This window comes from Chroicocephalus ridibundus, chromosome 10, assembly GCF_963924245.1.
Source record: "Chroicocephalus ridibundus chromosome 10, bChrRid1.1, whole genome shotgun sequence".
Taxonomy (NCBI): domain Eukaryota; kingdom Metazoa; phylum Chordata; class Aves; order Charadriiformes; family Laridae; genus Chroicocephalus; species Chroicocephalus ridibundus.
In genome coordinates, this window is record NC_086293.1 from 9002965 (window position 1) to 9021065 (window position 18101).

An 18101-nucleotide genomic window follows, 5' to 3' on the forward strand; every position below is an offset into this window, starting at 1 on the left:
GGCCACAAACAAGCTCTTCCCACTTTTTTGCTCTTCCCATTTTTTTTACTCTTCCCCACTTTCTGTCTTACAAAGAATGAAAGAAAACCAGGTTTGCTAATAGTGCCAGATCTGGAGGCAAGAGGTACATTTACATTCAAAACCTTGCACGAATGTCCAGCTGCAAGAGTTTCCAAGCAAGGCAAAAGCTAGCGAGTGAAAGAAGTTGGACAATTACACTCATTTGTCTGCCTTGTTTTCATTGAAATAATTCAGGCAAGGCCAACTGTGTTACTTGGATTCTCTAAGGTATAATTTAGGCATGAGATGTTTACAATCAACTCTCATTTGCATCAACCAGGAGGAAAACATGAGATCTGTTGGATATTTCAACTGGCGGGTTAATTACGAGTTTGCCCACTAATATTTATTCAACCTTCTGCATGTCAACTGCCACCAGGCCAGATCCTGCCACTCTTGCTACTGTGCTCACTCCGCGGGTTTCATGCAAGCGAGGAGTGCAGGACAGGGCCCTGCAAGGGCCATTCTAGTTTTGCTGAGGAAAATTGGTGCCAGAGATGGGTGTCTGACTGAAAGCCCTAGAAATGTTAGATCCGCTGGGAACAACGTGCCCTTCCTTTTGGCAGTCCCAAGAATGAGCTTAAACAAAGATACTGTTTGCTATGGGCCACGCTCTGTCTGATTATTGAACTGCTTAGCAAATAGCTTGATAACATTAGTGGGACCATTTGTGAGATAGGAAGCCTCCCCGTGTGTGCAAGGAACTCCGGGACTGGCCCCCGGACTCTTTCGTGAGTGCTGCGCAGAGAAGCCTAAACACTGCTAAGCAAGCCTAGAATGAGCAAGGCAATTGATTGACAGTTTTGATTGAAACCAGAAGTAAGTTTTGCTGGTTTGTTTTTTTTTTTTTTTTTTTAAACCCAGGCTTAAATAGACATCACTTAGAAGAAGAACATCGATCGAAAGATAAACCCAGTGCATGAGAGGACCCTGAAGGTGAAAAGTACCATTAAGTAGGTTAAAGGAGGCTGCCCTCGTATGACAAGCTCTTCTCTGTGCAAAAGGACAGAGAGCACCGAGAGGGAGATAAGAAGATTACGAGGTCAGATTCCAGGTTACAGAAACCTCGGTGGCTTGCTCTGTCTTGGGCACTTCTGTGTGGTTTGCAGGAGAGAGCCTAATGAGTGCCAGCTGTGATGGTTTTGGTGCTACTCACACCCCTCCTCCAGGAACTGACCCAAACCTGTCAACTAATTCCCATATGCCAGCAGCTCTCCGGGTGGATATTTAGCCACTTGGCCTGAAAGGACTTGCCAACAGGGAGGAAAAAGGCCCCATATTTCATGACACATCCTAAAATCACCTAGTGAAATGTGTGTTTTCCCACCGTGACCTCTGACAGACCGTTGGTCACCTCCCCCGGCTGGCGGGGACGGCCAAGGCACTCGCCCAGGAGGAGTGGAATAACACAGGGCTCGGGGCTGGGTGACCCCGCAAAGCGGGAGGAGACAGACCAGGTCCTGCCCCGGGTAAGCGTTTTGCTGCTGATCGCAGGAGGTGGAAGTCAAAGGTGGGGAAATCCCAGCCTAAATCTGACCCAATGGTACGGGTGAACTGGGATTGTCTCTGCCCAGCCTCCAGCGATCAAATCCTCCCGACGCACACCTTGTCTCGGGAGGCAGAGGAGCTCAGAGGCCAGGCTGTCACCTTCAGTCCAGAGCCAGCACCTGCAGCTCGTTAGTCCTCATTATTGTTAAAGCTTATTATTGCTCTCTCTTCAGATGAATGCCATGAAGCGAAGGTTTGCTGCCATTTCCCTAACCTTTCCAGGGCTAAGCAGGCCAGTGAATTCAGTGAAGCTACTGCTCTGCACCCTGTGTTAGCTACTACAGCACTTACACTGGACTCGGGTAAGATGGCAGTGTTGTTTGCGTGTTTCCTTCCACCCTTGTGGGGCAGAAGAGGCTGAGAAAAGGGAGTCCCCTGTGACATCCACGACCCCTGAAATACACAGCACACCTGTGTACAACATAATACGCGGATGTGAAAATAGCAAAAAGACTACGGCTTAGACAGAAAGATGGAACAGCTGACATTCAAGTGATAAAAGTACCCCAATCTTCAACTGTATGGTGTTTACATTTTAAAAATGAGTGAGTGTTGAAAGGTCATTTTAACTATTTAGGCTTTTGATTACCTCTTCCACTTTCCTCAGCCGTATCAGCAGGTTGCTCCACCTTCCTGTTTTACCACTACTTCTGCTCAGTTTCAGTGTTACATTCACTGGTGGGTAAAACACTTTGTGTGCCTGTTCTACTGGGTTATCCAGATATTCCAAGGAAAAGGCTGGTTTCACTTGCATAAAGATTCATGTGAACGTTTCCATCAGTGCACGGTTTTGTAACATTGCACGCACAGAAGCATGCAGATTGCACATAGTACATTTGCAGGCTAAACTGAAACCACCTGATAACTCTCCTTTTCTGCTTTTCTGCTACAAAATTCAAAATGCTACAACTAGTCCAGTGTGGGACTTGCTGACATTTTAAATGTGTATGTGCGCACATGTCTTTTTTTATACATATACGTGTGTGTGTGACTTTTGGCTTATCTCTAAGATTAATGCATGTGTTGACTGCACACGAGAAATGTGTAAACCTGTAAGACTGTTGGGGTCACCAGGGAAATGTCAAGAACAAGATCACACTGTTTACAATATGCCCAAAAATATACAACAGACGACGCCCCACAAGTGACATTATAATGAGAGACAGCTATTAGAGGCAATGTAAAACACATGCTGCTGGATGCCGCACGTCAAAGATTTATCTCGAAATTGTAGATAGCAGGCCATTGCAAGGCATAGGTATGAAAACATTTCAAGTTTCCTGGTAAAAAGGAGTGTGCACATACATTTGTAACTAATGCCTGCTAGCAGGTTACTGGGAGAGGCTGACCCTGCGCCTCTACTCAAACGCCAGGACACGGCACAAGAGCTGCAGGGCCTGGTCAACACATGTGGGGCGCAGCGAGGTCAGGGAGGGTCTTCCCGTCACAGCCGAGCACTGCCTTGCCTTTACTGGAAGTGGCACGGGCACACCGCGGGCAAGGTTGGGGGGTAGGGGGGGGTGCAGGGGTAGGGCTTGGGCCTGCCGCAGTTGGGTCGCTGGCAGGGACCTCTGGGCTGGAGTTCCAGCGGGGATGGCACAGGGGTGAAGGTGCTGGAGGACGGGACCGATGGGCCGGGGCTGGGTAAAAGCCAGGAGGGTCCCTGGCGGCGTCAGGGTTAGAAGTGCCGGTCCCCAGCTTGGTCTGCTGATGGTTTGCTGCTGGTAATTACTGCTCAGGCAGGTTTTGGAGATGGTGCTGTCAGGGGCTGAGTGAAAAAAGCTTGGAGCTGGGGCTGGCTGGCGTTACGAGGCTGGGGTTAAAACCAGCTGAGGCTCAGGCGAGTGGAGGCTCTGAGTCAGCACCACAGCTGGATACAGATGCTACGGGACGGCATGTGGGGCTGTGTTTGGCAAGGGCTGCATGCCTGGCCGAGGGTCACAGCAATGACAAGTGACTTGGAGCTGGGGCTGACCTTGGCAGAAGCCCGTGAATTCACAGGAGCCCTGGGTCCGGCAGTGTCTGCGGAGCTGGTTCAGGGCGGGTGGTGGCTGGGGTTGGGACGGGGCCTGTCAGAGGATGCGGGATGGAGCCAGGAGGTGCCACCTGGGGCATACAGAGGTTTGCCAGCGACAGGCCCTGCCGAGCTGAGGGCACGTCTGAAGCCTGCCTGGAGTCTGCTCTGTTCAGCCCGGTGGAGACCAGAGGTGCTTAGAGCTGGACACACCAAATACAGAGTTGACTCAGAGCCCGGTGCAACGTATTACACCTTTTACATCAATATGAGATTTTAACCAAAATGCTTAGGTTGTTATTAAGATGTGCAAAGCAAACAATAATTTTATGATTAATCACATTTAACCCTTTCACTTCAAAGCACATAATGAGCCTTGACACTGAAGCCTCAACGAGCCCAGTGAACACGGGAGAGAATAACGTTGAAGCCACTGAGGTAAGTCAAATTGGCTGGAATTAACGAGGGTAGTGTGGGCTGTAATAATATATTTACAGAGTGCTGATTATACTGTGGGAAGGAAGGGAAGGGGATTAAATCCCTGTTTAGTTAAAGCTGCATTTTAGTGCAGCCAGTTCTTCAGTAGTACACAGTTAAAAATGTAGTCTGTCAAATCCCGCTGACATATTTTGGCAATAGATATTTCCTCTAATTGAAAGCAATTGTTGTGTTGTAAGCTTTCCCCCTTTCCCATTTGTTTTGGTTAACGGGTAGTGGTGGCCTGTCTACTTAAGCACGTATTGAGCAACTGCTCACTGGAAAGTTAGCATATTGCAAGGAGTGCAGCACGATCCTGCCTGACTTCATAAGGAAAAACTTCCTCCGGGCTTTGGCGGAGGATGTTTGAACAAAGCTGGTAGGATCAGCCTTGCTGGTTGTTATTGCAGGGCTTTGCTGTTTGGGTCAGCTAGGGCCTTCATGTGTGAATCCTGGGGTAAAAACCAGGCTGGCTTCCAACGCAGCCATGCTTTGTTTTGAACAATCAGCATGGCCCCCGCTGTGAATCCCACGAGGGGATGCTCTGCTTTATGTTGCATTCGCTTCCTTTGCTCAGAGCCAAGTGCTGCATCCTACACTGCTGGAAGGCAGTCAAGACGCGCGGGGCCTGCGCGACGGCCTGACGGGGGCTGGACACGGCTGGCCCCTGCCCTGCCGGACGCCAGCAGGAGCCTTAATGCCGTGGGCAGGCAGGGCCCTGCAGCCCTGGGGGGCTTAACAAGCCCCTGCTCCATCAGACCAGGCAAAATGGTGCTAAACCCACTGCTGCCCACAGTGACTGTGCCAGTGCTGCTGCTTTGCCCCCGCCTGTCCCACACCTGCGGTCTGGCACCCCCGGACCCAGCACTCCGCCGCTGGCTGCGGGGCCTCAGGAAGCTGAGGAGCGGCGTTTGCGGCTCTTGGGACCTGGTGGGGAGCAGCTGCCTGGCCTCAGTGGGGTGTGGAGGCTGGTGCCTGTGCACCGGGGTGCCAGGGGCTCACATCCTCCTGTCTCTTTGTTCCAAGAAATGTGCCTGTGCTGTCCCTGCAGGATGTCTGTCAGGGGGCTTGGTCTTGAAACGCCCTTTATCTGACACCCCTCTGAAGCTCAGAGAGCTGCTGTGCACCCCCACTTCCCCAGAGGTCAGAGCAGGACTGGATGAAATGCTCCTTTACTCTGTAGTTGCATCAAGTCTGATCATCTGTCCAGGACCCCCTCAGGCTGGCGCTGGTCGCGATCCAGCCAAAAAAGGGACTTACTCTGCAGTGCACACCTGCACCATCCTGTCTGCGGCACCCCAGGGGCTGCGCTGACAAGGGACAGGTATGGACAAGAGACCATGAGTGCAGCAAGGCTGGGCTTGAAGGGATTGTGTCTTCATCCCACCACCAGCCCCAGCGTGTGCTACATTTCCTGCAGAGCAGAGCTGGAGACTCCTTTGAGCTCACTAGCCATGTTTCCAGCCCTGACTGGTGTGAAGTTATAGGGGGAGTGAGTGCTGAGCCCTTTCTAAGCCTCTAAAGAAAGTAAAAGCAACAGGTCACCGAGGAGACCTGTGGGAAACTGGGGAACCTGCTGCCTTTGCATCTCAGCTTTCCACCCACAGCGCTCGGGTCAAACCCCAGCATAGGCTACAAAAGACACATTTTTTTATTGCCTTGTGATAAACCTCCTGGTCTGGAAAATCCTGCCATTACTGTGTGTGTGAACTTTCACCAGCACAGAATCTGTCATTAACCTAGAAGGAGACCTTTTCATGCTCACAACCTCTGTCTGCACAGCTCCTCTCTGGAGGCGAATCCCTCACAGCGAACACGTCAGCCGGCTGCACGCCGCAGACAAGGTTATGACTGCATTACATACTCTGAAGGGAGCAATGCTCTATATTACACTGGGAAAGGTTCATCTTTGAAAACAAAGAGGCTTGAGGGGAAAAAAGCATGATTTTACTCAGAAAGTGCCTCTGGTCCCCATAAATCCATCTCCTCCTTGCACAGACCAGGACTGGAGGCCAGCAGCAGGGTGGCAACGGAGCGCGCCGCGCCGGTGCGATTCCTACTACAGCCATTTGCAGTGAAGCCTGAGTCCGCACTGGAGCGTGCGTTTAGATTAAAGGACGTTTGGGAAGAGACCTTGCCTTAATCTTTCTGCTAAGCACCTAGCACAATCCCAGCGTGCTAAATCATTAGTAATAACAGTAATGACAATCTGGCCTTCTCCATGAGCAGTGCCTGCAGTACCAATTAATAACAATAAAATAGGGACTCGGTCCGCGCTCGTCCAAAAATACACCAAGGATTGCTAATCAGTCTATTTCCAAGCCCTCTGTTATTTCTGAGTGCCCTGAAGTGCCTCAGTGAGCGCTTTGCTGATGCATCCAGCCTGATGACACGAGGCACTAACAACCGATGGACAAAGGCAGGGTGGCAGGCAGGACTGGAAAGCATCAGATGAGTGTGGTGATCAGGGAACAGCTCTTGTTCAGGGAATGATTTCTCTGTGTCTAAGTGCTCCTCAGCTCTCCTCGCGTTCCCCCGGTGCATGGCTCCTCTCCGTTTGGAAATGCTGCTCTGGGGAAAGCCCTGTCCTGGCTGGCTCTGGGTGGGGCTGGTAGAGACCAAGCGGGACGGCTCTGCTCTCGCCTACCTCTTACCCTCTTCTCTCGGATAACCGCTAGCGGCCTTTCTCAGGGTGGGGAAAAGGTGTGAGTTGGACTCTGCTCTGACCCAGTACAGCCATTTTTCATCAGTATGGGTGTCTGAGGGGGAAAGTGAGCGGCCAAAAGGATTCAAAACACGTGTCTGCTACGCATTTGTGAATGCACCTTACAGTCTCCTGCCAACCTGCCCTGCAATCATATAGAAAATGACCCAAATAACACACTTAGAGGCAGAGTGAAGGAGATGAAAGAGAAAAAAAGGACTGGCTGCCTGGGTAGGAGCAGAGGGACATTCTGACCTGCTGCACAGCGGCAGCAGCAGCAGCTCCGGGGTGGCTGAGGCTGTGCCTTGGCTTTTCCTCTGCTGGGGCACCAAGTGGCCCCTGTGCGGTGGCCAGATCGGGGGGCTCGTCTCTGCAAGGGGGCTGCGCCCTGCGCCGGCCAGGCCTTCCCGATGTGCTCAGTGTCACAAGCAAGGGCGGGAGGCACGCTGCTCTTCTCCCGGGTGCCAGCTCCTCAGCCTCCGCGCAGTCCCCAGGGGGGTCCCTGCCGCCGAGGTGTCCTGCACGCCTGGCCCGCTGCCAGCCGCTGGTGTTCACCGAGAGCGGCTGAGTCAAACCTGGCCATCTCCGGCACGCGAGGGTGAACTTTCTTCCCAAATCCACAGGGCGCTTTATGGTTACCTTGCAGATAAACCCCGCTAAATAAATAGATGTTTATGCTCCCTGTATTAAAGCGATTAGATCCTGGTTTTTGACAGTGTTGAGTCAATATAACCTGAGTAACTGCACGAGTAACTCATGTTTCCCCTAAAGGGAAACTGTTCTCCTGTAAATATATTTATTAATAATTAATGTGTTTTTGAGTTCTTGTGCACACAGTCCCTCTCCCCCACCGAGATGTCTGAAAGGCCGTTATCTTTAAACCTGCGCAGGACTCGCACAGAAAGGGACTTTGGCAGGGGGGTGATGGTCTATGGGAAGAGGCATGTGGTTTCATTTTGACCTTTTTTTCTTCCTGAACAAAAAATAATGGTGAAATCTGTGTATGAGAGATTTAAAAACCTCTACTACTCCATTAGGAGCATTACCCTGAAATACTCACTGGAGCTTCTAACAGCCCAGATAATAGGGGTGGGAAATCATTTGTGGAAAATATTCCCCTCAAAGCATCTTACCAGAGGATTGTTTCCTAACAACAACAACAACAATAAAATCTTTGTCAAATAATCCTTCAATACCACAAATATTTTGGCTTTAATTGTATCAGTGTAGATAACTGCTCGGCATAGGAAATGGGAGTCAGAGCTCCTGGGGGATTTTTTCTGACAAAGCCAGTGCTGGATACCTTTGGGTAAGTCCACATTTTTCTGTGTTCTTTGGCCTAATTTTTTTTTAACTGACTGTAATCTGGAACCTAATTTGATATGCCTTAAAAGGCTGATTTCACATGGAAGATGCTCTACTATCAGGATAAGCAGCCATAAGAAATCCTAAAATAGGCGGATTAAGGGTTTGGGATCATGGGGGTTTATTTCTGTGTAATTAAAGACATGATCACATTTTAAAATTGCTAACTTGTAGTTTAAAAAAAAACCCAACAACTGGGAGTCCCACGTTTAAAAACAGCTAATAACTGTATTAATTAAGGATATGATTAGCAGAGACAATGAGTTAGATAGCACAAAAGCACAGCATTTAATTCAATGCACATTTTCGGTGGACATGGCGTGGCCAAGGCGGTTATGTATTAATTAGTGCTCTGAAGAGGGCGAGGAGGACAGGAAGAGGGTGAGAGAAATTGGCAGGTGTAGAAATTAGATTAGACAACAACAGAGGATTTTTCTCTCCAGAACAGAAGTCGTGCAGAATCCTCATCAACCTTCCTAACATGTTTTGTATAAACAAAGATATGTGCCCCGAGAACAGGCAGGGCGGTAAGGCAGCGCTCGGGGATGGGGAGAGGGAGCACAGCCTTCCAGAGCTCGCCTGCGGAGCATTTCCAGGCGGTTGTGACCAAATGCCAGCCTTGATTTCCCACCCTTGCTTTAAACGCTGCTGGCTATTTGTGGATGGCACGGTGTCTCCATCCTCAACCCTTATCAGGGGACCTGTGCCATTGTACTGATTTACTGCTGTACCACTGCGTGGGTGCTCCAGCTAGGTCTCTGCTCCTCGTGGAAACTCAGGTTGTGACAGGGATGCTGTGCCCACACCCTGTAACCGCTCCACTTGGCCGCCAGCTCTGCCATCGCTTCAGCTTGAAGCACCCACACAGTGCTGCGAGCGCCACGACCAGGGTAGCGCTACGACCAGGGTATCTGCCATGCCCCGGAGCCCACCCGTGCCCCATCTTGCATGGGGACCTCGATGTGCTGCCCAAGGAGCCAGGTCCCTCCTGGGTGACTCAGAGCCTGGGTGAGAGAGCTGTGCCCTGTGTCGTGATGGTGTGGCAGGAGATGAGTGCTGGTCTGGCCACCCGCTCAGGGCTCTCTCACTTAGACGGCAGGGACATAACCTACGTGGGCAAACAATGCAGAGAGCACGGCCCAGACAGTCTCTGTACCAGGACAGATCCTGACCTTCTCTCCAGAGCCTCGTTCGGCAGCTCCAGGACGAGGGGGTAAATTCACATGCCCGCAGTCGAGGGAAGAACCGTCGTGGGCGTGAATCGACACCTCCACCGCGCAGGTGGTGCGTTCCCACGCCGATAAGGGAGGGTGGATCAGAGGCTGCGCTCCCTCGGGGCTGCTCCCCCCGCTGGGGATTCCAGTGGGTGGAATTTGGGAATATTATCACTTCTTTCGCTGCCTTTTTTTTTCTCCACAGTTAAGAAAGAGCCCGTTGGAGGGCAGAGGAGATGCACAGTCCTATTTTGAACTCGTCTTTTTGGCGAGCCGTGCGGGCAAAGCTTCTCCGGGGTGGGGCCGCGGAGGCCTGCGCTTCGCCCCCTGCCCGTTCCCCGAGGAGCTGAACCCCCCCCGGGCGGGCGGCAGCGGGGCCGCGGCCGACCCCAGCCCGTCGGGGGCGGTGTCCCGGGGCCGCGCTGACGCCTCGGCCCCCCCGCTCCCCCCAAGCGCGCAGCCCATAGCGCCGGGCCGGCAGGCCCCGGCGTGGCGTCCGTGCCGCGGGGGGGCTAGGGGGACACCCCGGGGGACACCCTTCCCGGACGGGCTTGGCGTGTGCGTCCCCTCCAGGCGCTGCCTGTCCCGAGGTGGGCCAGCCCGACCGCCGCTTCCCCGCGACTCTGCCCCGCGCCCAGCTCACGGGGCTGCGGGGAGGTCTCTACGCCGGCTCGCCGTGCTGCTCCGCAGGGGAACAGTGCTTCTCCCCCCGCCCCCGGCCCCCTCTGCTCGAAAACGCGCAGAGAAAGGCGGGAAGCCCCCCGGCGGAGCCGCTCCCGGGCCGGGGGCCGCCGCCCTGCCCGCTGCTGCCCGGTGCGCGGCCGGCCGGCGGCGCGGGGGAGCGCCGGTAACTTCATTCCCCGCACATGACGGGCCGGCACCGGGACCCGCCAGCAGCGGCGAGAGGGCGGGCGCGGGGGCGGGCGGGGGGCGGGCGGGAGGCGCGGCCGCCAGCGCGCCCCGCCGCCCCCCGCCGCGCAGCGCCGCGCACCCGCGTACCCGCCGCGGCCGCCACTTCCCGCGGGCCCGGCTCGGCGGCGGGCGCTGCCTCCGCAGGAAGCGGCCCCGCGGCCCGGCCCCTCCCGCCGCTCGGCGGCCGGCCCGTGCACTCTGCGGCGCGGCGGCGCGGGCGGCGGGATGGCTCCGGCTCCGGCTCGGGCTCCGGCGGGCGCTGAGCCGCGGCCCCCCGCGCTGCTGCCGCTCCTGCTGCTGCTGCCGCTGCTGCCCGGCCGCGCCGCCGGCCTGGAGGTGCAGCGCAAGTTCCTCTCGCCCACCCCCACCAACAACTTCGCCCTGGACGGCCCCGGGTCCCGCGTCTACCTGGCGGCCGTGAACCGTCTGTTCCAGCTGTCGGGGGGCGAGCTGGCGCTGGAGGCGGAGGCGGCGGTGGGGCCGGTGCTCGACAGCCCGCTCTGCCACGCACCGCAGCTGCCGCAGGCCTCCTGCGAGCACCCCAAGGTGCTCACCAACAACTACAACAAGATCCTGGAGCCCGACCCCGAGCAGGGCGTCCTCGTCGTCTGCGGCTCCATCTACCAGGGCCTCTGCCAGCTGCGCAGCATGGCCAACATCTCGGCGGTGGCCGTGCGCTTCCCGCCGGGCGGCAGCGACCCGGTCACCGTCTTCCCCAGCATGCTGAACGTGGCGGCCAACCACCCCAACGCCTCCACCGTGGGGCTGGTGCTGCGCCGCGGCGGCGGCGGCGGCGGGGCGCGGCTGCTGGTGGCCGCCACCTACACCGGCTTCGGCAGCCCTTTCTTCCCCCGCAACCGCAGCCTGGAGGACCACCGCTTCGAGAACACGCCCGAGATCGCCATCCGCGCCCTCAACGCCCGCGGCGACCTGGCCAAGCTCTTCACCTTCGACATCAACCCCTCCGACGACAACATCTTCAAGATCAAGCAGGGCGCCAAGGCGCGGCACAAGCTCAGCTTCGTCCGCGCCTTCCTGCAGCGCGGCGCCGCGCCGCCCGCCCGCCGCCCCTACGCCTACCTGGCGCTCAACAGCGAGGCCAACGCGGGCGACAAGGAGAGCCCCTCGCACAGCCTGCTGGCCCGCATCTGCCTGGGCGAGCCGGCCGAGGCCACCCTCAACGGCAGCGGCGAGACCAAGAAGCTGACCGAGTCCTACATCCAGCTGGGGCTGCGCTGCGGCGGCGCCGCCGACGCCTTCACCCGCCTGGTCTCCGTCTTCCCGGCGCGGGCGGCCTGGAGCAGCCCCGCCGCCCCCGCTCCGGGCCCGCCGCCCGCCGAGGAGCTGCTCTTCGGCGTCTTCGAGCGGGCCGGGGCCGGCGGCGGCGGGGGGCGGCCGCAGTCCGCGCTCTGCGTCTTCCGCTTCGCCGAGATCGAGGAGACGATCCGGGCTGCCCGCAACTCCTGCTTCGTCAGCCCGGCCGCCGGCATGGTCACCGTGCTGGACAGCGTGGTGCAGGGCACCGGCCCCGCCTGCGAGAAGCGCAACATACAGGTACGGGCACCTGCCGGCGGCGGGGGGAGCCGGGACGGGGCGTCCCGGGACGGGACGGGTGCGGGGGGCCGGCGGGAGGCGGCGGGCCCGTCCCGTCCCGTCTCGTCTCGTCCCGCTGCTGCTGCCGCCGCGCCGTTATCCCGGGCGGGAGCGCGTCCCGCGGCCGGAGGCGCTGCGGGCGGGCGGGTACGCTCCGGTACCCGGCTCCGGTACCCCGCTCCGCTCCTCTCCTCTCTCCCCGCTCCGCTCCTCTCCCCCGGCTCCTGTCCCCGTGCCCCGCTCCGCGCTCCCCGTGTCGCTCCGGGTCACCCCGTCAAAGTGGTCCCGGCAGCCCCCCCCGCCGGCAGGCGTGCGGCGGGGCTCGTACCGAGCAGAGAACGCGTGTGTGTCCGTGCGTGGGCCGGGGGGGAGACACCGCCCCCCCCATGTGTCAGGGGACGCCGCCGTTCCCACGGCCCGTTCCCGGTGAGCCGGTGACTCACGGCGCGCTGTCCCCGCTCCCCGTCTGCCGCCCGCCCGATGCCTTCCCACGGCCCGGCCCGGCCCGCGGCCGGACAGCCCGGCACACACAGGCTGCCTTGTTTCCTGACGTTCGGGGTAAAAGTTTGCCATTGTCACAATTTGTTACCAAGTGGCCGTAGATGTTAGTGCCAGATAAAGACGCCTGTTTTCCCTTTCACTAAAGATATGCGATGCTTGTGAAAAAGAGAAAGAAAGAAGGGCTGCTTTAACACTGCATTTTTCCCTTCCTCTGGGAAGGATGCATAACTCAGCTCCATCAAAGATCGTAAAAACATCTGTTTGATTTCAAAGGCAAGACAGAGCGTTTGGGCTTGGGCTTCCCTGTGCAGTGCCAGTGGCGAAGAGAGAAAGGTTTCCCATGGTAACCGAAGTGTTTAGTGTGGCATCTCCATGCTGTGTTAAAATATGTACTCTTAATGCACTGGTTCATAGACCTATTCTAGCAAAGTTGAATAGTTTTTCCCTGGTGGCAAAGTACAAGCTGCCTGACAGCCAGGAAATCTGGTAGTTGTCCTGGCTTTTGAGTTAATTCCACAAAGACTTGGTACGTTAAACACTGGGAGCCCAGTCCTGAAGCCTTGGCGTGGTGATTGCTCTCAGAGGAGTCACTGGGAGTCAGGAATCCTATTTACGGGACGAGAAAGCACCCGCAGTTCTTGTTGGCTGTGGTTGAAGCTCAGCATCCTCAGCCCCGCGCAGGATTGAACTGTCTCTGCCAGGCGGGTCAAGAGGGGCTGAGAGTTGTGGAGCTGCTTGGAGAGTTAACGGCCTAGCTGTAACCGAAAGTCAATGGCAGAAAGACACCCGCTTCCCTTGAGCTTCCCCAGTGCTCCAGATCTGTTGGGAAGACACTGGGTTTTCTAACTCTTGTTCAGTAGGGAAGATAATCAAGGCTAATATTTGTATTTTCAAAGTGCTATATACAGTAAGATATTTAGCCAGCTGATTCCCTAGTGACTCCAGGGAGGCTTAGCGCAGGAATGACATTTCACTGCGTCTTTGGGTCTGGCTGTTGCGCTGTAGAGCATGCTCCTGGTAGCAGCCCCTCTCTGGGTGCTCCCTGGGTGGGCGAGGAAGGCAAGGAGCGTGTTGTCGGTTGGTGCCACAAAGGCAGTCGGTGGAGGATGGCTGTGTTCTTGAAGGGGCAAACGATAAGGGATGTGAGGTTAGGAGGTGCAAGCTAGAAATCACCGAGCCTCTCCAATCCTATAGAAGTCAGTAGAAACCCTCCATATTTACCATTGTGGTGAGATCAGGCTGTGAGAAAATTTGTTTACATGGAGGCAGCAGTACGGCTGGTGGTTATATAGGGTGGATGGGGAAAACCGGGCTCTGGTCCCAACTGACGCTGCTGCAGTGTCGCTGTCCTTGAACCAGTCATTTGACCTGAGGTGCCTCAGTTTCCTGATTTGCCACGTACTCCTATATTTATTACTATTATTCAGAAACCTAACTCACATGTAGCGTAAGATTACATTTGTAAAGCTGCCTTGAGATCCTTTGATGTCAAGTACAGCAGGATACAAATGAAGCACACCATTAATATTCATTCATGCCTAGTATTTCTACGCTTCCCATATATTTGAAGCGTATTTCTCTAAAACCGCTGACCAAGCCTGCTGGGAAGTCTTCCTACCAGTCAGAAGGAGAGCCTTTCATTTTTTTTGCCTTTTACTTAATCATTAGAATTGCCAACAAGTTAACAAGCTGTTTTCGTTTTCAAGTCCCAGAGTGGCAGTGTCAAGAGAAGAGTTGTAATATCGTGTTTCTTTGTGCCGCAAAAACCCAACATCAATTTCCACCTTCAAGACAATGAAATACTCTAATACATTTTGTGTCCCAGCCCTGGGAACGCAGCAGGAAAATGTATTAAAGCAGCAGCTGGTTCGGTGGAGCAGATCGGCATCTAGCTGCCTTCCCGTTGTGAGCTCCACTTCTCCACCCGTTGGTGGGCTTCCAGGTTTTCTTTTGCCCGTGTGTCAGTGATAGGTGCTCCAGTATTATCAAAATTGTGGTTCATTAGTTCTTCCCGTGGACTAGGTGGTTGGGTTTTAAGCTCCTTCTGGAAGAAAAAATAAAAACCTAATGATGGCCTGATTCATTCCAAGCGCACGTTAGGCTGAAGTAGTCGGTTGTTATAAATACGGAGCACGGGCTGTTAGGCATAATGCGGTGTGAAAGGAAAATCATTGCCCCCTTGTGTGCTCTTCTGTCTAATTGAATGCTCCTCTCCTGCAGCACTGGCTGTGACTCAGCCAGGGACCTGCAGCCCTCGCCCGCCGGTGATGGGTTTCGGCAGCAGGCCCGTGGCATGCTGGCCGTCCCCGTGGCAGCACTCGCCGGCAAGAGGCCAGGCTCATCACCCCACAGCATCGTGACAAGGGGTCCGATGGGAGGCGACGGGAGGCTGGCACTGGATGGAGGGGATTTGTCCCTGTGCAGTTGCAGTCGGCGTGGTGGCAGCCGCTTGTCCGGCTCCCGCTGTGCCGGTGTGGAACTGGCGGGGCAGGGGGCTGCGGGGAGCAGGCGGCGGTAGGGACAGTGCGGGGGAGCCTGGGTGGCCGGTTAGTCTGCGTCCCCACTACTGGGCAAGGGGAGCCACCAGCTCGGCCTGGGAACGGGCTCCTCGCTTTGATGGAAGCGCTGACTTGCAATTAAGCACATGCTTAACGGCTTTGTGAGACGTGGAGAGTACGTGCCGAGGAGGATGGTCTGGGTCAGGAGTGGAGGCTGGTTGGTTGTTCTCAATGAATGCTGCCGAAAAGTCACTTACCGAGGAGGTGAATTAGCAGCGGCAGCTTAGGGGAAGGAGGATATATTAGGGAAGGATCTGGTTTGATTGGGTTCTTGTACCGTGAGTGAGTGGGTGAGTGCTAGGATTGCTTTCCCTCAACAGAAATAGCTTTTTATAATGAATTTTGTGTCAAATGCTGGGCTGTCTTTGTGACGCATGCAGTTAAAATGAAATACTTGCATGGAGTCACTGTGTTTTGCCCACTGGAAGCCCGGGTGGAATTGTGACCCATGCCCCCAGGAGTGAGGAGCAGTACGAGCTCTCTGTCGCAGACTGTCTGTAGCGTCACTTGCAGCAAGGTGCTGACAGAGCTTACCAAATTGCGAGGACACTGGGTTTACTTCATATTTGGACTGTTCTGCCCCAGCAGGATCATGGTCCAGTAGGTTTGAAGGTCAGGCCGGCTGCGTGGCCGGAGCGCAGGACAGCTGCGGTATGCCAGAGCCCTTGCAAAAGCAGAGCAGCCGGACCCGTCCCCGGCACCCCGATGGCCCGAGAGGAGCAGCCACACAGGGTGTCCCAGCACCTTCCCCTTGGCGCCAGTGAACATAAAGGTACGGCCGTGCTGCATCGCTGCCACGTCCCAGGGGGAAAAAACCCCCTTGGCAACCTCTCGCCACCACCCTGTCCCTCAGGCCAGCGTTCGGGTGAGGGGACGGACCGGGCGCCTTTGTGCTGCTCCAACCCGCAGCGGTCCCAGCCCCACTCTCCCAGCGGCGGCCACAGCAGAGGGGCAAGCAAATGCGGATTTCCAGGCATTTCTACAAAGCTCCCTGCCCTGGGCGTCCAAGCGGTGGCTGACACGGGGGTCTGAGTTTAAGACAGAATAACACAGACCACGCGACGAAGAAGCACGCTTGAGGAAAGGCTGAGCTGGGAACCCCATCCCACGCTCCCGGCTGCGCCGACTCCTCGTCTTCTGTGGTTTCCGCACCGAACTCCACGCTCTCTGTCTAAAACCTCCCAGAGAGGTAACCAGGGAAAGCAGACTTGTATTTGTCAGACTTAGATTTGCTAGCCAGGGATCCGCAGCTCTCCTGGGAAATGTTTTGGGGTCTGCAACTCAAAAAAGGCTGAAAATCCGGTTTGTTTCCTATGCTAAAAAACATAGGCACGGCGGCCTGGGATAATGATGCGTTTCAGCGTTAATTCTCAAGTTTCTGGCTCTTGTGGCTTTGTGTCAGATCCTGCATGCTCATTGAGCACAGTGTTTTGTGGTGTAATGATGAGATACCCACCAGTGAGCTTTACTGTAACGGGTTGTTAAATAAAACGAACTCCTTGGGTAGACTGTGTAAACAGTCTCAGTATATATGTATGCCTGGGCATAGAAATGTGGTTTGAAACAAGTCAGAAAATGTTCCCAAAGAAAAAAAACCTCATATACACGTGGGAATATGACAAAGCATCTACTTACTGTCCAAATATACTGTGGCATCTCCGTGGGATTGGGTTTTATAGGAGCTGAGTTACTTTGAAGTGCTGGTTTATACTAATTTAGAAATTCCAAACATGAAAATAAATGTGCTCTAACCTTACATCTACTCAAATAAATCCAGAGGATTAGCCACAGAAAGGAAACTGGGAATTTACACTTAATTTGTACATTAAAAATGAGGCAGGAGTTCTTGTAGCAGACTTAATTTCTGCTTTTTGCGGAACGCATTGTGTTTGGAACCGCTAGCGCCCACCCGAAGGTGCAAATGCCCCGTCACCGCGCAGCTGCGCCGTGCTGTTGTATCGCCGTAGTCTGTTTTGCTTCTGGATGTTGTTTTACGAGGGGTGGGAAGGGGGTGTCCCTCCAACCACCGTCCCAGTCCTGCGTGCCTGCTCTGCCTCTCACCTGGCCGACCCTTGGGTGCCCTCCCTTGGGAACTGATGTGGAAGTACGACCTTCTGCTTGCAGCTGAAACGCGGGCAGGCGGCTGGGAGCCAGGGGCAGGCGCCGTGTGAGTCTCGCCCTCCCCGGGAAGGCAGGCTGGGCTCCGGGGGCTGTCTGCGCCCGGGGGCCGGCGCAGCCCTGGCACTTTGTGCCGAGTGGGGGGGTGTCTCCTGGGGAGCGGCTGGGTGCCCCCGAGCTGAAGGTGGGTGGTGGGAACGCGCCTGCCGGGGCCCCGGGCTCGCCCCTGCTTTGCATCTCAAGCTCAAACAGATCCCAGATTGCAAAGGGGAATTCGGTCGAAGCGGCAGAGGTTTCTGCGCCTGGAAGGCAGCAGTTGTGCAGTTTAGGTCCTGGGTTTCTGGAGAGCCATATCTGCAGCTGGCTGCACAGACCTCGTTATTCTCGGTAGCTAGGAGTTCAGGTTAATTTTGATCCACTGAGCTCATCAAATCTCCTGTAACTAAATAATGGTTTAGGTGGAAGACAGGAAAAGGATCGTTTTGGCCAAGTCCAGTGCTGCACGTGGAGGTCCATCATGGCCGGGAGGACACAGAGCACTCTGTGGGCTGCTCATACAGTCATACACAGGTGGTGATCATATCTCCCTTCATTTGGGGGTTTTCATCCACTTTTATTCGTGTAGCCCCAGAAGTTCTCCAGGGCAGGCGTTTGGCTCCCACGCAGGAACGTGAACCTGCTCCCCGGGAGCCCCGACGGGCGCTAGCTCAGCTGTGGGGTCTCGCTGGGTGGAAATCAAGGGATTTCCCATCTCCTGTCTGGTTTTTTAAAGCCTATTTTATAGTGATTGAGAGAGAAGATTGGTGGGGCTGAGGGCACCTAGAGAGGTGAATAAGGCACTTAGAGATGTGTACGGATGCCTGGGGATGCTGTAAAAACACCTCGCTACGCCTTGAAAATCCCATTAGGCGTCTATTTAAACTCTCAGGCAACTGCACCGTTGTGACATTCTGCTCTGGTGACCTCTTCCAGCAAGTTGTTGGAAACATAATAGGTCTGAGCCCCTGGCTGTGGTAATTTAATGCAAACGCGGGGCA

General features: G+C 55.4%; 1 protein-coding gene across 1 annotated transcript in view; it reads left to right on the forward strand.

Moving 5' to 3' along the window:
• Nucleotides 1-10405: 10405 nt before the first annotated feature.
• PLXND1 (plexin D1) overlaps nucleotides 10406-18101 on the forward strand; it is an 83872-nt gene continuing 76176 nt past the window's right edge. Inside the window, exon 1 of the mRNA XM_063347778.1 lies at nucleotides 10406-11848. Within this exon, the coding sequence (XP_063203848.1) occupies nucleotides 10520-11848 (1329 nt within the window). The 5' untranslated portion in view covers nucleotides 10406-10519. The remainder of the gene's footprint in view (nucleotides 11849-18101) is intronic.